At 35.1% G+C, this 21,048-nt stretch overlaps 1 protein-coding gene across 1 annotated transcript; it reads left to right on the forward strand.

Annotated features, from left to right (window-relative positions):
* Nucleotides 1-12,567: 12,567 nt before the first annotated feature.
* On the forward strand, nucleotides 12,568-20,982 carry LOC104222130 (casein kinase 1-like protein HD16). Its single transcript, XM_009773323.2, has 17 exons — nucleotides 12,568-12,868; nucleotides 13,678-14,159; nucleotides 14,352-14,477; nucleotides 14,561-14,634; nucleotides 14,741-14,810; nucleotides 14,897-14,952; nucleotides 15,104-15,175; nucleotides 15,359-15,453; nucleotides 15,699-15,765; nucleotides 15,855-15,984; nucleotides 16,080-16,298; nucleotides 16,385-16,515; nucleotides 17,823-17,997; nucleotides 18,098-18,188; nucleotides 19,744-19,901; nucleotides 19,981-20,169; nucleotides 20,591-20,982. The coding sequence occupies exons 2-17, from the start codon at nucleotides 13,728-13,730 to the stop codon at nucleotides 20,648-20,650; spliced, it is 2,145 nt and encodes a 714-aa protein (XP_009771625.1). The 5' UTR covers nucleotides 12,568-12,868; nucleotides 13,678-13,727; the 3' UTR covers nucleotides 20,651-20,982.
* The last annotated feature ends 66 nt before the right edge of the window (nucleotides 20,983-21,048 follow it).

The following is a 21,048-nucleotide window of genomic DNA, read 5'->3' on the forward strand; positions in this document are numbered from 1 at the left end:
CTGCAGTCAGTGCCCAGTCATTTTCTTCTATACGATCGCATAGGTATGTCTGCGATCGCGTAGAGTTATTTTGGAGCCGCCCAGTTTTGTTCTATGCGATCGCGTTATAGGCCATGCGATCACGTACCTCTGCAAACTCATTCTATGCGATCGCACACTCCCTTCTGCGATCGCAATTCACAAAAGGCCCAGCCCCGCTTTGACCCTCTATGCGATCGCACTCGTCATCCTGCGATCGCAGTGACCAGCCTACCTTCCCCTATGTGATCGCAGTGACCAGCCTACCTTCCCCTATGCGATCGCATTCCCTTTCCCGCGATCGCCTAGGGCAATTCCGCCCAGTTATTTTAAAAGTCCAAAACAGACCCATTACGGGAGTTCTACCATTTTTCATAAAACTTGTCTTCTCCAAGCTCTAGGGGCAATTTTTGAAGCTCTTCTTCATCAAAGTCTTTTGGGTAAGTAATTTCCCACCTATTTCCTTCACTCTTCTTCATTAATTACTGAAATTCTAAACCTAAATCATGAAATCAAAGTAGAAATTAGGGGTTTTGGGTAGAGTTAGGTTTTGGGGAATTTTGAGTGATTTAACCTCAATTTAGGGTCGGATCTTAAAATAAATTATATATTTGAACTCGTGGGGTTATGGATATTCGGGTTTTGGTCCGAGCCTCGTGTTTGGACCATGTGGGCCCGGGGTTGAATTTTGGTATTTTTGGAAGAATGCTAGGAACTTCATATCTAAGCTATGTAATTTTGTTATCGAGTCTTTATTGATATTATTGAATTAATTATGCCTAGATATCGTTGTTTCGGAGTCGGATTATAAAGGAAAGGCAGTATTTGAGGGTTGATTGCTATTCTTTGGACCGAGGTAAGTGTTTGTTCTAACTTTGGCTTGAGGGAATAGGATTAGAGTGTTGTTTGCTATTTTCTAATTGTTGAGTACGGTGTATAGGCATGGTGACGAGTATATATACACCGGAGTCTAGCATGACCGTGAGTCTTATTTGTGTTTATTCGGATTTTGTGATACCTCCTTGTTAAATTGATAAATTTCATATAATGTTAAGACTTTGAGGAAGAATTATGATTTGTACATTCTTGGAGCATTGGCTCGAGTATATCATAAAGCGTGAGAGTATATGAAATGATTGAACCCCTTTGGAGCGTTGGCTCAGGTGGTAAAATGAGATAAGAGGTAAAAGTGAAAGAAAGAGAAAGAATTATTGAACTGCTCCTTTGCCGGGATGCTTGTTGCTTTGTTGACTATCTCTCTTGCCTGGATGCTGAGATTTTTGATATTGTTCCCTTGCCGAGTTTTTTTTAACTGCTTAATTGTGCTCCCTTGCCGGGAGTTAGCTGTTTATTTGTATTCCCTTGCCGGGATTTCTATCATTATTTGTCTACTCCCTTGCCCCTTGTTTGTGATTGTTGTTTGGGTGAGGAAGAGTGATAAAGCACGAAGGGTGATGCCGTGCATTGTTTGCTATTGTGAAGAAAGAGTGTAAAGCACGAAGGGTGATGTCGTGCATTGTTTGCTATTGTGAAGAAAGAGTGTAAAGAACGAAGGGTGATGCCGTGCCGCACGATGTACCATTCCGTGCCGATTTTATTGATTATATGGTGAGGAAAGAGAGTAAAAGCACGAAGGGTGATGACGTGCATATTTCATTTATATTATTGCTTTGGTGAGGACGGGAGCGTAAAGCACGAAGGGTGATGTCGTGTATTTGTTGCTTTCTGATTCTTTGTTGATATCCGAGTTATGTTGTTTCTTTCGTTACTTATTCTTATTTGATTTACTTCGAGGTTATAGATTTCCTTACCCTATTTGCCTTGTGATTGTTGTTTGGGTGAGGAAGAGCGTAAAGCACGTAGGGTGATGCCGTGTATTATTTTGGTGAGGACGAGAGTAAAAGCACGAAGGGTGATGCCGTGCAAATTGTTGATTTTTGATTCTTGTTGACATTCTGGCTTTGTTACTTCTTTCTGTTATTGAGGAATTCTATTTGAAACTGTTAGCTCCCCATAGCATTCTCCCCTCTCTTAGCTGTTTAAATTTTGTATATTTCCTTTTATTGCATATATCTGCACAGGTTATTTTTGGTAGGTTCTAGCCTCGTCACTACTTCGCCGGGGTTAGGTCAGGCACTTACCAGCACATGGGGTCGGTTGTGCTGATGCTACACTCTGTGCATCTTTTTGCACAGATCCAGGAGCAGCTTTTGGACCTCAGCAGTAGGATTTGATCGGGAGATGACTTCAGTCCAGAGACACTGAGGTAGCCTTGCTGACGTCCGCAGGCCCGGAGTCTCTCTCTCTTTATTCAGTTTGTCATCTTTTGTACTGAAACAAACAGTTTATAATTTTCTTTCAGACGATTGTATTTAGTAAATCTTAGAAGTTCGTGAGCATTGTGACACCAAACTTGGGTAGAGGATTATGTTAAACTTTCCGCATTTCTATTCAGTTTTTATATAAGTTAAGACTTCCGCTTGAAATTTTTAATTATGTTGCCTTTATTACATGTCGATAATTATGGAAAAGAATGTGTGTTAAACGAAAGGTAATTTAAGTTGGCTTGCCTAGCTCCTATTAGTAGGCGCCATCACGACCCTGAGGGTGGAAAATCCGGGTCGTGACACTATTATAGCTTTTCAATTAATTTTTCACCTCTATATTTCTGGCTAATATAGAAGAAAATCTATGTGTGGATCAATATATAAATACAAAATATAGATATAGATGTAGATACAAATATACATATAAATATAAATATAAATATAAATATAAATATAAATATAAATATAAATATAAATATAAATATAAATATAAATATAAATATAAATATATAAATTAGATTTGTCTAAAATCTATTTAGATTATGTATAAGATTAATTCAACTACCTCCATTAATTATGTTTCCATTTATAATTTCTAATTGTTAATATTGACTTAAAATTGCCAAGTGGCTTCATTTTAGCTTGATACTTGGCTTAACCACAATGCATACTACTCTCCTTTTAATATAATATAGATATAGATAGATTCAAATTTTAGAACTTTATCTATAAATTCAAAATTATCTTTTAATTCAAATTCCGTATATATATTATATTTGTATTTAACTAAAATAATCAGATTTGGAATAAAGTTACCACATACTATTGACATTTATTAGCTTGTCACTTAGCTTAACCATAATGTCAATTATATATAGTAACTTTCTTGCTTATATATATATATATATATATATATATATATATATATATATATATATAAAGAGAGAGAGAGAGAGAGAGAGAGATTAGATTTGTCTAAGATATATTTGGATTATGTATAAGATTCATTAAACTACTTCCTTTAATTATGTTTTCATTTATCATTTCTAATAATTAATATATATATATATATATTGTATTTAACTAAAATAATCAAATTTAGAATAAAGTTACCATATACTATTGATATTTATTAGTTTGCCACTTGGCTTAACCATAATGTCAATTATATGTAGTAACTTTCTTGCTTTAATATATATATATATATCAATGTACGATGATTCCTTTGCTAATTGTATTGTGCTTAAGTAGTTTCATGTTTAGATTATTTATTTGTAAAATTGTTGTATATTAAGTGCAAAAAAATTTAATGCATTACAGCCTAAAATACTTTATTATAGAAAATTTAACTCAAAGTTTTTCAGAACCATTTTATTTTGTAATCCCTGAGTCTTCCTCATGCCATTAACCAATTAATATTTGAATATTTCTCATTGTTACTTTTGTTGGATTTTTTAAAGGGTGTGTATATGAAATACAAAAAGCACTTTTTCGATTACACATCCTCACCTCATTCTTTCATTGTCACACGGTCATTATTTAAGATTTTTAACTACCAAATTTCCAAAAAGTTTCTGCATATTTCTAAAATTAAATAGAGTATGTATTGTGTGAGTTATTCCGTTATGTGGGTTCGTCGAAGTTATGAATTTGAAGTATCGCTATTACATAATAGTTTCTGGCTTTAACTTGGGAAGAATTAATCCAAATACCTTAGACAACAATGAAGGGGTTAAATTACTTAATGATACACAAAGAAAATTATGGGCTCAAAATTATTTTGCATTTTCTATTCTAACCTTCGGTTTTCTAATTTTCTGAACACAGTGTACTAACAACTTTAGATATACTTTATGAACTATGCATATAACTTGCACAAAACATGCAAAAACAAATTCGCACGAAGGTATAACATAACATATAGTTGTATGTTATATTTATCTATGTATAAGACAAAGGCAAATATGGAGTATTAATCCAATAAAGTGTTAAAGTATAACTACACTCACAATTCTTGTATAATAATATGTAAAAACTAAAAAAAATTAAAAATATTTTTAAATATATGTGAATATATATTCCAAGTAGGAGGTAACTCTAAGATAGAATTTTTTTGGGGTAGAAAATACTTTATCTATATCTATACTATATTAAAAGCACGAAGGCCCTTAACGAAATGTCGTTCGCCTTTTTTACCTTTTAATAATTAATTTTGCACTAGACAAAATAGTCATTTAACTAATTTTCCTAATATTTAGGATTTGAAAATTAATTACTTTATTTTAAGTATTAAATCATTCCTTATTTAAATTGGGTAGAAAATCCTAAAATTTAGGAATTTAAAATCAATTTAACTTTTACCTTATATTAGTCACTTTAAAAAAAACAATGTTTCCTTTCATTAACAAGAGATATATTACCAATTATATATTTTCTTAATTCTACAATATCAGTAAAATACGACTACCAATGAATTAATATTTTCCTAAAATAGATTATTGGAACTTAAAACTAACGGTTTTTTTTGTCTCAATTATAAATAAACAAAAACTGTAGTCCTTGGAGTATGTGTCAAGTAGTACGAGAAATAATTTATTGAATAGCCAAGTAATTATTTCTTAATATTTAACAGTTAAATGAATTAAAATTTTACGCATTAAAAATCTTTCTTATTTGAATTATGCGGAAAGTTCTACCATTTACAACTTTAAAACTGTTAAGAGTTTACTTTATAAAACTACAAGTGATGCCAATAAGATATAACAGTGGGATATTGACTCTCTCTCGACCGTTCCTCCCAGCGCACGATAAGCGTGGTTGCTAACGTACGTTGTTCATCAATGGCGAGGGGCAGACCTAAGAAAAATAAAGGTGTGATTCAGAGGACAGATCTAGCAGGAACAAGCAGTAGAACTCAGAGTAGTGAGCTGAAAACCCAGAATTCACAAATTGAAGAGGAAAATTCAATGGAACAGTGGTCATTGCTAACAGCTATGAAGGAAGGTATGAAAACTCCTCTTACTATGAACATTAATCCGATAATGTTGAGTGAGAAGAAATCTGATGAAGGTAGAGCAATGCATGGGAGTAATTCAAGTGCAATTGCTGGGGAATCTGGGGAAATTAAGGACAAGGAGAGCACGGAAAAGAGACAAAATGCAATAGGTAATGAGAAGATGGAGCCAGAGCAAAAGAAGTGGACAAATCTGTTTGTAGAGAACAGAATGGCGGCGAATGGGATGGATCTGAGTTTCATTGCTCAAACTATTAAAAATGGTGAGATGATAGTTGAGTTGAGGAAGGAAGAAATAGAAGAGGAAACGCAGAAGTGGAAACAAGCTTTGATTCTATATGTAGTTGGAAGTACCCCAACTATAGGTATTATGGAGAGATTTATTGCGTTTGAATGGAGTTTTGCAACGAAGCCAAAAGTTTACTTCCATAATGATGGATACTTTGTGGTGAGATTCAATTCCCTGAATGATAGAGATGAAGTGTTATATTCTGGACCTCACATGTTAAACAACAAGCCAATTATAATGAAAGTATGGACTGCTGACTTTGACTTTAATAAGGAAGTGCTACAGATTATCACTATTTGGGTAAGATTCCCTAACCTTCTTCTTGACTGTTGGGGAGCAAAGTCACTAAGCAGAATCAGTAGCAGTTTAGGAGTTCCACTATATGTAGATGCATGTACAACTCAACTAGATCGAATTTCCTATGCTAGAGTCTTAATTGAAGTAGATATTACTAAAGAGCTTCCTAAAGCAGTGAAGGTAATAGATCCTAATGGAAGAGTGTTTATACAAGAGGTGGTTTATGACTGGGTTCCTGCATTCTGTACTACTTGTATGCAAGTGGGACATCAATGTAATGCAGAAGAGTAAAAAAACACTAAGGACAACATAAGGAAACAGAAGCAGAAACAAGAGTGGCAGCCCAAAGTGATCCAAAATGAAAAAGGAAATCAGCAGAAGGTAGAGGCAAACAAAGACAAGGAAATAGATGGTTACAATGAGGCCCAAGGTAACAATGCAGGGCCAATCAAGGAATAGGAACATGCATGGAAGACAGCTACTAGGAAATCAGTAGCTAAAAGCAAGGAGAAACGAGAAAATGGAACTATCAGTATGGTAAATGGGTTCAATGTTCTGGCAGAGACTGGAATGCAGCTAGCATACAACAGAGCAATAGATGAAGGCACAAGCAAACAGAGGAGCAATGGAGAAGTAGGAACAAATGATCAAAACCTATTCATCCCAGTATGATTCTTGCTACATGGAACATAAGTGGATTGAACAAGGTCCCTAGACAAAAAGAGGTCAAGAGGTTTATTAAAAGTAATAGAATAAGTATAATTGCAATACTAGAGCATAAAATAAAGAAGCAGAATGATACAACAGTAATAAGGAGAATCACTCCAGGATGGAAATGGCTAGCCAACTATGAGCATAGTGATAAAGGAAGAATTTGGATACTGTGGGATCCTAATGAAGTGGAATGCAGAGAACTGGGGAAATCTGACCAATACATTCATACTAAAGCTCACCTAAAAGGTATGAATATGAGGTTTACTTTTACTGCAGTATATGGACTACATACAATTGAAGATAGAAGAAGGCTTTGGAATGAATTGAATGGGTGGAGCAATATACAACAAGGAGCATGGTTGATAATGGGAGATTATAATACAATTAGAGGACAAGAGGATAGACCAGTTGGCAAACCTGTACAAGAGGTTGAAGTCAGGGATCTCAATGAATTTATGGAGCAAAATGGCCTAACAGAAATTAGAACTGTTGGGAGGAGATTCACATGGACCAATGGACATACTTATAGCAGAATAGATAGAGCTATAGTAAATGATGTATGGATAATACAAATGCCACAACTAAAAGTCAGAGTCACGGATCCAGGATGTTCAGATCACTCTCCTTTGAGCATCAAATTTGAAGAGAATGCAGAAAGAGAATCAAGGCCTTTCAAGTTCCTCAATCATTTAGCTGAACATAAAGAATTCTTTGCAAGAGTAAAGGAAGCATGGCAAAAAGGAAATGGGGAAAACAAAATGAATGATGTATGGTACAGGTTAAAAAGGGTGAAACAAGCAATGAAGATACTTAATAAAGCTGAATATAATGAAGTAGATAAGAAGATAAGCAGATGCAGACATCAACTTGCAGAACTGCAGGAGCAAATGAGGGATCCTGGGCAAAAGGAAGATGTGATTTTGGTAGAAAAAGATATGAAGGCTCAATTAGAGAAATGGCTGGAGGTAGAAGAAGGCATCATAAAACAGAAATCCAAAGTGAATTGGCTAAAATTAGGGGATGGTAACACAGCTTATATTCATGCAAGTATGAAGAATAGATGCTCCCAGAATAAAATAAAGAGACTAACAAAGGCTAATGGAACTGTAGCACAATCCAAACATGAGATTGAAGAAGAAGTGCTTGGGTTTTATAAACAACTATTGGGATCATCGGATGGAACTATGCCAACTATAAATCCAGTAGTGATGAGAGATGGAGGCCTGGTGAACAGACAACAACAACTTCAATTGGTTAAAAATATATCTAAAGAGGAAGTTTATGATGCACTGCTAGGAATTGGAGACAACAAAACACCTGGTTGCGATGGGTTCAATGCTTTATTCTACAAGAGGGCTTGGCCTGTGATTGGTGAGGTAGTGACAGAGGCAGTAATGGATTTCTTCACAAACTCTGAACTCTATCAACCTATTAATTGTACAACAGTGACTCTTGTACCAAAGGTGAAGGATCCTACTAGCATTACTGAGTACATACCAATATCATGTTGTACTATACTATATAAAATAATCTCAAAAGTGATCACAAACAGGCTGCATGGGATAATGGATGATATAGTAGATAGAAACCAATCTGCCTTTGTACCAGGGAGGCTGATAAATGATAATATCATACTTAGCCATGAATTACTCAAAGGGTATGGCAGGAAGGGTGTGTCACCAAGATGCATGATGAAGATTGATATGAAAAAGGCTTATGACTCTATTGACTGGGATTATATGGAACAAGTTCTGGAAAATTTACAAATTCCTGGGAGATTTCTCAACTGGATCATGAAGTGTGTGAGAAGTGTATCTTACTCTATCATTATCAATGGCTAGCATACACCACCATTTCATGCGAGGAAGGGACTGAGGTAGGGAGACCCATTGTCTCCATATCTATTTGTATTGGCCATGGAGTACTTGACAAGAACTCTGAAGACATTGAAGATGAATCCAAATTTCAATTACCATCCTAAATGTGCTAAGATGAACATAGTACAACTAAGTTTTGCTGATGATCTGTTGCTTTTCTGTAGAGGTGACACTATCTCTGTACAACTACTCTACCAATGCTTTCAAGAATTTTCTAAAGCCTCTGGACTAGTTGCAAATACTAACAAGAGCTCAGCTTTCTTTGGTGGAGTTAGTGAGAGTACAAAACAGGAGATATTACAGACCCTAGGCTTTTGTAAAGGATCAATGCCTGTGAGGTACCTGGGGGTTCCTTTAAGTACTAAAAGATTATCAGCGGTACAATGTCAACCATTGATAGAAAAGATGCTGGGAAGAATTCAATCATGGACTGTCATATTCTTATCTTACGTAGGCAGAGTTCAACTAATCAAGAGTGTATTGTTTTCTATACAAGTATTTTGGTCATAAGTGTTCATACTGCCAAAGAAATTAATCCAAGTAATAGAGAGTATATGCAGGAGATTCCAATGGACTGGAGGGGTAGAAATCACAAAGAAAGCATTGTTGGCTTAGGACAGATTATGCTGGCCAAAAGTAGCTGGAGGTTTGAATATACTGGACATAGGAATCTGGAATAAAGCAGCTATATGTAAGCTACTTTGGAACCTTAGCAAAAATAAAGATAAAATTTGGATACAATGGGTGCACCTCTACTACAAACGATACATGATTGTAGGTGGAATCCCAAAACAGGCATCATGGGTGGTTCAAAAGATACTGAAGGCAAAGAAGCAAGTGGAAGAAGTTGGGCTGACAGAAGAGGAATTTATACAGATGGACAAGTTTTCAACCAAGGCAATGTATTTGAAGCTTAGAGGTGAATTTACTAAAGTTTTATGGAGGAGAATTACATGCAACAATGCATGAATGCCTAAGTGGAAATTTACACTGCTAATGGCTGCACACAGAAGGTTGCTAACACGAGATAGACTAAACAAATAGGGCTGTGTTGAGAATATAGTGTGCATACTATGCAAAACAGCAGAAGAAACCATTGAGCATTTGTTTTTTAAATGTTCTTACTCAGCAAAGATATAGACAACACTACTGCAGTGGCAAGGAATACAAAGACAAGTGATGGAATGGGGGCAAGAGTTAGAATGGGCTGCAAATCATTACAAAGGAATGAGCTCTACAACAGAAGTGTACAGAATGACCCTAACAGGTGCAGTCTATTGCATATGGCAAGAGAGGAACTCAAGAATATTCCAAAAGAAACAGAGGAGCATTGAAGTAATTGTGAGACAACTAGTTCAAGAAATTCATGGTCGAGGCAACATGATGCAAAGGTTAAAGAAGAGATTATTAGTTCTTAATTACTACCCAAATGTCATGTAATAGGGATAGTAGTTAGAAGACATAGCATTGACAGGTATAATTTGAATTTGGGGATGATGTCCAAGATCAAACTAAATAATAGAAATAGTTTGTAAATATTACTTGGTAAATAAAATGTTTAGTTACCAAAAAAAGAGTTTACTTTATACAAATCTATGTTTAGGAGTTTAAAATTAATTAAAATTTTACTTATTAATTTTTTTCTTATTTAAATTATGTAAAAAGTCCAAAACCTTTAAAAATATTAAGAGTTTATTTTATGTAAATCTTACACTTAAAAACTTATACTATATTAAAAGCACAAAGGCCCTTGGCGAAATGTGTTCGTCTTTTTTACCCTTTTAAAATTAGAGTTTACCCTAGACAAAAAAGTTATTTAATTATCTCCCTAAGATTTAGGACCTTTAAATTAACCAAATTTTTTAAGAATTTAAAATCAACTATATAACCATATTCTATTTACCAACGCCATATCTTTTAAGACAAGATAATTACTTTCGTTGTCTTTTAATTTTAATACAAAGTTAGAAAGATTTTGAGTCGATATGAATGAATATTATGTATCTTGATTACAAAAAACAAATATTACCACCATGTAAGTAATGGACATATAGATTTTAAGGGGGGGGGGGGAAGACTCAACCCGACAAAAAAATCAGAACATATTTTAAATCTTTTAATCACTTTGTTATATAAAAATAATTTATTTTCTACATAAAATATTTATTTTAGAATGTTGACAAATTAAATTAGGTTTTATTTATTATTCTTCATGGAAATGGAAAACTAATTATACTTACTTATAATCTATAGTCGTAATAAATTTTGTTTACTAAACCTTCCTCTACATTAGAAAAATCAATCTTTAAATATATAATTCTCTATTATATACCACGTATTTTTTATATTTAACAATTTTTTTAAATTTGTAATCTCTTTTGTTATAAAAAGTAGCTTACCTTCAATTTTCTACATAAAATATTTGTGTTAGAATCTTGAAGATAAATTAATTGTGAAAAAGTTATCATTTATTTTAAAGCTTCATTATTTTTTGTATTCATTATTTGATAATTAATAAAAAATGTTATTATTTCCTTGTAGGGTGATTTTAGGAATTCACTATATCTCCTTTTAAAAAATTTAAGTTATTATTCAATTTTTCAAGCTTTTAATATTTTTAAGAAAAATAATAACTATTTAATTAATATTATTGGATGAAGATCTAAGGAAATTTGTTTAAAGAACAACTTCCCGAAGACTGACCTAATTATGTGACTGAAATTTTATGAAAAATTGCATTATTTAGTAGATATATTTGGGAATGTAGTGACGCATCTACCGAATAAACAATCAGGTAAAATATTTATATTCAGTAGTTAAGGTTTATAATATTTTGATGAAATAACAATTTTGACAAATTGTGACGTAATATAATACTATCATTGGTCTAATTGATAGTCGAAATTTGTATTACTTGTATTCCAAAGAGATGTTAGACGAGATACAACAACATGACATATTTATTTCTTATTTCACAAGATATTATAATTATAAATATTATATAACTAATTCGACTATATTCATCATCTTTGTATGTTAAGAAGATATTGTTTCAATGTATACAATAATTTATTTATTTATTTTATATATTTTATACTGAATGACGCGAAACACACGTGCAACGCATGTACACTAAAGCTAGTGAATTTAATAGATCTATTCGAAGTAAATTCATATTAGTTAGGATAGTGAGTTTCGATCAAACTAATAATTTTTGAAAAAGGGCAAATGAGTTTCGAATAAAAGGGCAGCCCGATGCACTAAGATGTCGTTTGGTAGAGTGTGTTAGAGAAAATAATGCATGCATTAGCTTTGTGTATTAGTAATGCTTTGTTTGGTACACTTTTTCAACCTATGTATAACTAATACAAGCATTAGTTATACCCTCGATTTGGTATTATCCTATGTATAGCTAATGCATAGAAAACCATGTCATTAGCTATACAAAGGCTATTAATGCATGCATTAGCATGGTTAAAGACAAAATTATCCTTAAAGTCCCTTAAGTTAAAGAATATGGAGGGCGTTTTGTAAACAATTAAATTTCTTAAAAATTATGCAATGCATTTTAATTTTTAATACACCACACCAAATAATGCATAAAAAATAATCTTTGTATAACTAATGCTTGCATTACTAACCCTTGCATTACTAATACACCTTATTTAGCATTATTCTTATACGCCCTATCAAATGACCCCTAAGTTCCTGCTATACGCGGGGTCCGAAAAAGGGTCGAACTACAAGGGTATACAAAATTATCTGCATTTCTGCAAGAAGCTGTTTTTACGGCTCGAACCTATGACCTTCCGGTGGCAAATGAGTTTAGAATAGCTAGATGGAAAAGATAAATAGGTTAGATATATAGTAAATAGATAATTAGATAAGAGTACATTAGATTACAGTAAATACGTAATCAGATACAGCACAGGCACCAAAGTAGTAATACAGGGCTCCATACCGCACACAAATACACACACACACAGTCCTCCGCCCACTCATTATTAGTATTTCATTTCATTCAATCAAATTTCCCAAAATCCAAAATTTTGCTCACCGAATGTAACGTTACTTCATCCTTCATTCAAGCTAAACACACCTTATCATCATCCCCGTATACACTAAACACCAAACCAGCTTTTTTTCTCCTTTTCTTTTTACAGATAAGATTTTTCCTTTTCTTTTTCTTTGAACTATCCCATGTGGTTTCTTGTTGATTTTATCTAAAGATCTGATTTTGATCGGCGATTTGAAAACCCATTTTTCTTCCTTCAAATTTGTTGATTTTTGTTCTATTTCACACCGATCCTTTCTGGCTTTTGCTGTTTCTGAGGTAAAGATTTGATTTTTTCTGTTTTTATATGATTTTCTTGGCTTTTCCCTTTGTGGGGTTCTTGTGTTTCTGTGGAAATGTGCCTAAAATGCTCAGTTTTTGTTGCTTGTTTGATGATCGGTTGAGTTACGTGTGATGTGATGAAGGTGATCCATTTGGGTTTTCTAAAGATTATTATTATTTTTTATATTTTGTAATTTCATTGTATTGGAGCTTTTTGTTTGATTGGTTTGATTTTGTTTAAATTTATTCCAATGATGCTGTTTTCCTTTGTATAATTTTCTTGATTATACAGTTTAAAGCTTTCATTTATGTTGGAATCAAGCCTCTAGGATGTTAGTTTTCTCTTGAAGTTTAAAGTTATTAATTTTTTGATGTATATATACTTCCAGTGTCACTTCTTGTTTGGAAATAAGGGAAGGTTCGTGAAGCTTTGTAATAAATAGTGAAGTAGATAGATGGGAAAAATAGAAGAGAAACGAACTAATTATAGAAATATAGATGTCACTCTTATAATCGTAAAGATATCCTTATCTGCATAATCTGGTCCATTTTTAGTATGCAAGAAATATGAATCTTCTTATGTTAGTTAACTTAATTTTTTATGGGTAAAAAGTTCAGAACTTTAGTTTAGAACTTTTGGGAATTAATGTAAATATCATGTTTGATTCATGGAAACTGTGATTTTCTTAGATGCTGGTGTGTTGAGTGCCTCGCCTTTTTTTTTTTTTATCGGTTTCTATTTAAAGTCCACGTTGTTGTTAATACAGGATTCTTGCATTCATTGTTATTGTTGTGTTTACCACCAGATTTTCTAGGCAAGGTGGGTGAACCGAGTTGAGTGTGATTTGCATGGGTGATGATGCCAGAGTTGCGTAGTGGAGCAAGGAGATCAAAACGGCTTGGTGATCTCCAGCCTGCCGCCCCTCAACCTGTTGGCCAAGAGGAAAACTTGGTTTTGCCGCCTACTCAGAACAGAGGCAGAAGAAGAGGTGGTGGTGGAGGAAGAGGAAGGGGTAATGCTGCAACGGCTGTAGGAAAAGGGCCTTCAGGGACGACACGTGCAAGGCCAAGTGGTGCTGGTAGGGGTAGGGGGATTAGGTTGATAGATTTGGACCCAGAGACGCCGTGTGAGGTTCTTCCTCAAGCTGCTCCTCTTGGGGTTGCCGAGCCAGCGTTTAATAGAATTGAGGGTGCTGCAGATAAACATATTGCAATGGATGGTGGTGGAAGTGCAGACAAGGTAATGGGAGTCGAAGAAGAATCAAGCGCAACTCCTGTACCTGAGAGGGTATCTTCCTATTTGCTCTTAAGTCTCTTTCCATTTGTGTTCTATTAACTTTTGCCTTGAAAATTCCACCAGCTGCCTAGGAAATACCTTGACATCATTAATGACATCGTGTAGGCTAAATTTCTGCAACATCGTATATATACTCTTATTGTAAATAGAATTCTTAGAAGAATGCTTTCTATCTTGATGCAGGTGCAAGTGGGTAATTCTCCTGTATATAAAACAGAAAGGAAGTTAGGTAAGGGTGGATTTGGGCAAGTATATGTTGGTCGAAGAACAAGTGGGGGAACTGAGAGAACAGGACCAGATGCTGTTGAGGTACTGCCTATGACATAGTGGATCTTTTACAAGCCTTTCTGACATTATTTGGATTATAATACAGCGATAATGATTCTCACTAGGTTGCATTGAAATTTGAGCATCGAAATAGTAAGGGTTGCAACTATGGCCCTCCTTATGAGTGGCAGGTGTACAAGTAAGCATGAATCCTTATTTCAGAATCTCTTATTTCTTTGTATTTTTCAGTCTTCAGATGTCTTACTTATTATCCAATTGTGAACTTTTTTTTTTTGCCTTGACAGCACCCTGAATGGATGCTATGGTATCCCATGGGTTCACTATAAGGGTCGTCAGGGAGACTTTTACATCTTGGTAACTTTTGGTTTTCATCTTTTTGTAAAAAGAATTTCTTGTTCTATCACTTTTGTGTTACTGATATTTCCTGGAAATATTTTCAGGTCATGGACATGCTGGGACCTAGCTTGTGGGATGTCTGGAATTCTTTAGGCCAGTCGTAAGTTTCCAACTTTTTCTATTTGCATTGATTTTTCCTGCACATACATAGGAATGCCGACAAAACAATGTACCACGTATACTTTTTTGTGGGCATGCATATGCTGTAGTCTGTATTTCTCTCTGTTTGATGATTATTAACCTTGCAACAGGATGTCGCCGAATATGGTAGCCTGTATTGCGGTGGAGGCAATATCGATTCTTGAAAAACTGCACCTTAAGGGGTAACTGTTATCCCTCCAGCAATACATATGTTATTTCATCATTTATTCATGATATTTTCCTCTGGCATATCACTTTGCTTGATTGTTCACTTTCATTTCACTTTCAGCACTCTAAACTCAGAAGTCAAGTAGTATCAGTGACCTATTTTTTTTCCACATCTAATTCTTTTTTCTCACTTTAAGGTTCGTGCATGGAGATGTGAAGCCGGAAAATTTCTTACTTGGTCTGCCAGGAAGTGCTGATGAGAAGAAGCTGTATCTTATTGATCTCGGTTTGGGTAAGATGCATTATATTATGATCTTTTCTGTTTATCGCCCTATCTTTTTCTTGGAGTGTCCATTTCGTTTTCTTTCTAATTTATTGTAAAGCATCATTAATCCTGTCAATTTGTTATCACACGTTGAGAAATACCTCTGTCGGATCAGTTCTGCTTGTTGGTCTACTACACCTGAAGAATACCATTTCTTTTCGTTTGATGTTAATCTCGAGTACTGGTCTTGATGATATCGATCATTGCTGCAGCATCTAGATGGAAAGATGCAGCATCTGGTCTGCATGTTGAATATGACCAGAGGCCAGATATATTCAGGTTTGTTCATTTGGAATGTAACTTAAATAATCTTGGGCATATAATTCAACAACCCTTTTGAATGTGGGCTCATATGTTTGCTTTGACAGGGGAACCATAAGATATGCAAGTGTGCATGCGCATTTGGGTCGGACGGGAAGTAGAAGAGATGACCTTGAGTCACTAGCATACACATTAATATTCCTGATAAAGGGAAGGTTACCGTGGCAAGGATATCAGGTTGGTTGTTATATGCTTCTGTAAGTTTTTGTAGAGGCTTAATTTTGACTTACAAAATTTTATAATTCTCTTGTATTTGTTTTGAATTGTGATAGGGTGACAACAAGAGTTTTCTTGTGTGCAAGAAAAAAATGGCCACTTCTCCAGAGTTGATGTGTTGTTTTTGTCCGGCCCCATTCAAGCAGTTCCTTGAGGCAGTGACAAATATGAAATTTGATGAGGAACCAAATTATGCCAAGCTTATCTCTTTCTTTGAGAGTCTTATTGAGCCAGTCACGTCACTACGACCAATAAGAATTGATGGAGCTCTTAAGGTTCCTATCCATATTCGTGCATGTATGTGTGGTGTTTGCATGGCAATATTGCTCCCCTACTCAGTTGTCACCTCTTGTCTAATCAGGTTGGGCAGAAGCGGGGAAGATTGCTAATAAACTTGGAGGAAGATGAGCAACCAAAGAAGAAAGTACGATTAGGTAGTCCTGCAACACAATGGATTTCTGTTTATAATGCACGACGTCCCATGAAGCAGAGGTACGTTGCTATTAATAAAAGTGTGATTATGAGTTTTGACATGTTCAGCTATTAATAAAAGTGTGATTACGAGGTTTGTTGTGTCTGGCCATTATTGTAATTCCTTAAAAAGGTGCCGCAAGTGCTTGACTTTTTTTTGGTCTTGGATCTTATCAAAAGTATCCATCGAACTCTAGACATCCAAATAAAGCCTTTTTAATGTTTTAATTAGTTATGCATCTGAGATGCCATAAAATTGCCGCTCTGACATTCGTATTTGGTGTGTTTCATAAATTTGGCTTGTATAAAAGTTCAAGTGAACTTGCTTGTTGCTTCATGTCTTCTGTTCTTGTGTCCTTTCCCAATTGGACATACTATAGGTTTGAGAGATTACTTATTTTTAGGACAGGACTAGGTTTTTTGTTAAGGAGGACGACTAGTTTTACTAATGAAAATTGGATTTACTATTCACGTATACGGTATATAAAGCAGGAATCCAAGTAGGTTTGAGGATTTAACATTTAAGAGAGTATTTGATTTTATGATTCTTGGGTTGGCCGTTTTCGGATAATCTGGCCTATGAGAACCTTTGAGAATCATTTCCATGCATTAATCACTGCATCTCTGTTAGTGGTCACTTTATTTTTCTTCTAGTTTGAAGTGAAACTGATTTTCTCTTTAATACAGGTATCCTTTCTGTTTTGTTTGGATACATGCCTTATGCTTTGGTTGATCGGTTCATATTTCATGTAGTCTTGATGACTTAATGTTTAGAACTTCCTTTTGCCTCATGTGAGAAAATTCGTGAGTTCATTATTCTTATTTTTGGGCAGTAAACTTCTGGGGTTGAGCAGGAAAAATGATATGGCTAAGTTAATCGAAGCATAGGATTAACTTTCGAAAATTGGTAGGAAATGTAATTGTGTTATATTTGCATGGATATTTTAGGTACACGCCTGATTATGTTTACCTCCGTTTTATTCCTTAAGGGGAGAGAAGGAAATCTAATGTCTGAATACCCTTTCAATTTTCATGCAATCTTTTTGGCGCACCTCTTAAAATCTTTGACTCCTATTTATCTACCTTCTATCTTTGAATGGATCATATTATAGAATCTGGTAAGACGGGCTACATTCTTGTATAAACTGTTTGACTTGTTAGGTTTACATGAGGACTTCAAGTGTTATCTCACTTTCTTTGCTTACATAAACTATTGACAAATTGAGTGTTAAATGCATGGATTTTCATGTTAAATTATCTTCTTAATGCATGTGATTTCTATATTAATGCCAGTTGCTGATATAAAATTATTAATGATGATCTTGTAGGTACCACTATAATGTAGCGGACTCTAGGCTCCGGCAGCATGTAGACAAAGGAAATGAGGACGGTCTTTACATCAGCTGTGTGGCTTCAGCAGCCAATCTGTGGGCCTTAATCATGGATGCAGGAACCGGTTTCTCTTCCCAGGTTTATGAGCTTTCAGCTGTCTTCCTCCATAAGGTTGTTATCATCTCAATCACCTTATCTCTATCATATTCAGTGATTATCTTTATCTCTTTCTTTTCGTGGGATATGCTCAAATAATTGTGATTCTTTTCAGGATTGGATAATGGAACAGTGGGAAAAGAACTACTACATCAGCTCAATAGCTGGTGCAGCTAACGGAAGTTCCTTGGTCGTTATGTCAAAAGGTTAGATATTAATGGAAACTGATCTGACTGATTCACAATTTGAGGTGTTTACTGAAGGATCAACTGATGGACTTCTCCTTGTGAATGATATTGTTTCCATCTTGCTATTTTTGGTGGGAGATTTTCTTTATTAGTGAAAGAGTTTATGCTTTAACAAAACCAGCATATATATATATATATATATATATATATATATATAATAATTAGATATGCGACATACTATGCAGTTATAAGAATATAGCTTGAAATGCATATAGATCAAACACGGATCTTGTATTCATTACCAGTGATCCTAAGTAGTATTAATTTTAACAGATTAAGTTCAGTCTGATACTTATTTGAAATTCATGGAACCTGTACTTCTATGTTTCTTCACTTTATTGCATTAAGCTTTCACAAATCTGGTCTTTAGTCAAATAAAAAAGGATGGAACAGAAAATAATACCTGTTTTGGAAGAGGTCCGGATAGATTTTCGCTGTTCAAGAGTGTGGTTATTCCTGCTTGTTGGTTTAAGCAGCTTTAGATACGAGAAACAGAAAGGTCGAAAGGGGACGGGTGTTGTGGTACCAATGAGCAATGGGGATGTTCATGCGGTTCAGTCTAGATATCTTTAGCATGTGAAGTTTCCTGGTACAAGAGTGACCAGGAGGTGAAGTGGGATGTTCATACAGTTCTAATACTGAAGAACAATAGGGATCTTAACAAAAACGTTGTCAAATGTAGAATTATGCCCCTTATAAGGGTAGCCTGGAGCTTGATGATTAGCCCACGTCTTTGAGACCTTTTCCATACTTCAGCCATCTACGAAATGTTTTCGAATGTGAGTTGCTGTTGGTAGAATTAAAATACCAAGTAGCAATGTACCAAACTTTCCATTAGTTAGCTGCTGCAAAAGTAGGGCAAATTTGGCAAGGATGCATGGATTGGTGCATGTCATGAGTTCAGACCCTGTCACTGATACGAAGCTTGGTATTTATGTGGGAGCAGGGTAGAGAGGTGGGTGCATACTCCTCCGAGTTTTGAACCTGTGAACACAATTGGGGTTGGACCACCTAACTAATAGGGATTTCTTGGTCATAAAAAAAAAGGAAAAAAGTTTAAGACCTCAGGCTAATGGCCTGCATAAGTATTTTAGTCGTGGCTGCACCAGAACCTTTTGGTGTGTTGTCAAAGCAACTGGAGCTGAATTATTTACCTATTTTCACCACCTGCCTAGTGTGCTGACACTCTCTCTTTGTTGGCCTTAGTGTGCTGCTTCTTTTGAAAAAATTTCCTACCTTTTGGTTCTTTGATATGGTCTTTTACTTAGTCTGCTTTTTATTTGCATGTTTCAACCTTTGGCATGCAAATAAGATATAGATGGTTTAATTTCTGTTTTATTATGAGTAACCCAACTTTATGTATATGCGGTTAGCGAGCTGCATTTTGTTGCTAAGACTATCCACTGCAGATTGCTTACCAGGAATGGACTTGCTGTGAATCAATTTGATTATGATTTATTTGTTGATGGTCCTATGAACAATCTATTAATTTCTCTTGGTGTTTGATGGTCAGGAACTCCATATACACAACAGTCTTACAAAGTGAGTGAATCTTTCCCTTTCAAATGGATAAACAAAAAGTGGAAAGAAGGTTTCCATGTCACATCCATGACCACTGCTGGCAGTCGCTGGGGTGTGGTCATGTCCCGAAATTCTGGATATTCAGAACAGGTGATTAGTTTTTACTCAGTCGTTACTTCCATTTCTTACTTTCCTCAACAATAGTGGCTTAAAGCAGATAACCATGTAGGTTGTTGAGCTTGACTTCCTTTACCCAAGTGAAGGAATACATCGACGGTGGGAAAGTGGTTATAGAATAACTTCTATGGCTGCCACTGCCGATCAAGCAGCCTTCATATTGAGCGTACCAAGACGTAAAATGATTGATGAGACTCAAGAGACTTTACGGACATCTGCCTTCCCAAGTACCCATGTTAAGGTAACTAGTCTTTTCCTTAATCCTGAATGTTACCTGTTTGCCTTGCATTTTCCTTAAATCTGACAGGTTCAAGTTGTGATGGGAATTTACAAACTACTCGTTGTGATCCAGTTTCTATGATGTTTCCTTGACTGGAAATGGAATTTAAGTTGTTTTTGTTGCTTGGTTATTGTACTAGTCGTGGGAGAAATATCAAAGTAATGGTTAAAAAGCTAGTTTGATAGAGAAATTATCACATCAAAGTTTTTAAAAATGAATTTGAATTCTTGAACGCTGTGAAAATTATATGAAACAAATGTTTGTAATAATGAAGCTTCAACTGACAGGAGTTGGCGGAATGCAATTTGCATATTAGTTATGCATGTACTCTTTTAAATCTTTTCCCTTTGTAGTTTCAACATTGCAAATTCTCATTTTGCAGGAAAAATGGTCTAAAAATCTTTACATTGCATCAATCTGCTATGGTCGAACTGTCTGCTGACATGGACTGCCGAGTTGTCAATTATTGTAGTGTCTTGTAATTGATGAGAGATGGAGGATGAATTCAGCTGGTCCTGTTGGGGATTGCCTTGTCAAGTCAGTCCTCATTTTTTCTTCATGTAAAAATCATTGTGTTGTGTTGTACAACTGTGTAATGCGAAAGAAACGGATGAGTTAGGGCCCTGCAAGCTTTGGCTAGTAACACCAATTGCGTCAACGACATAATATTTTAGTTTTGGCAATTAAGGCTAAGAAATGGTGGATTGCTTAACATATTTGTACCTTAAAATTGGAAGGGTGTATTTATTCCATAATATATCCATTCTTGCTGCATGTTAGGCTTTTCTATGGGAGAAATCAAAAGAGATGTCCTGCCCTTGCTCCTCCCCCCGGGCACCC

Source organism: Nicotiana sylvestris, chromosome 12 (assembly GCF_000393655.2).
Source record: "Nicotiana sylvestris chromosome 12, ASM39365v2, whole genome shotgun sequence".
Classification (NCBI taxonomy): Eukaryota; Viridiplantae; Streptophyta; class Magnoliopsida; order Solanales; family Solanaceae; genus Nicotiana; species Nicotiana sylvestris.

Bases quoted from the DNA above. Each gene is read 5' to 3' on its own strand.
- LOC104222130 (XM_009773323.2), top strand. From the start codon at position 13,728: ATGATGCCAGAGTTGCGTAGTGGAGCAAGGAGATCAAAACGGCTTGGT. The intron at 14,635-14,740 runs GTAAGCATGAAT...TTGCCTTGACAG, and splicing joins TATGAGTGGCAGGTGTACAA to CACCCTGAATGGATGCTATG. The intron at 15,766-15,854 runs GTTTGTTCATTT...TTGCTTTGACAG, and splicing joins CAGAGGCCAGATATATTCAG to GGGAACCATAAGATATGCAA.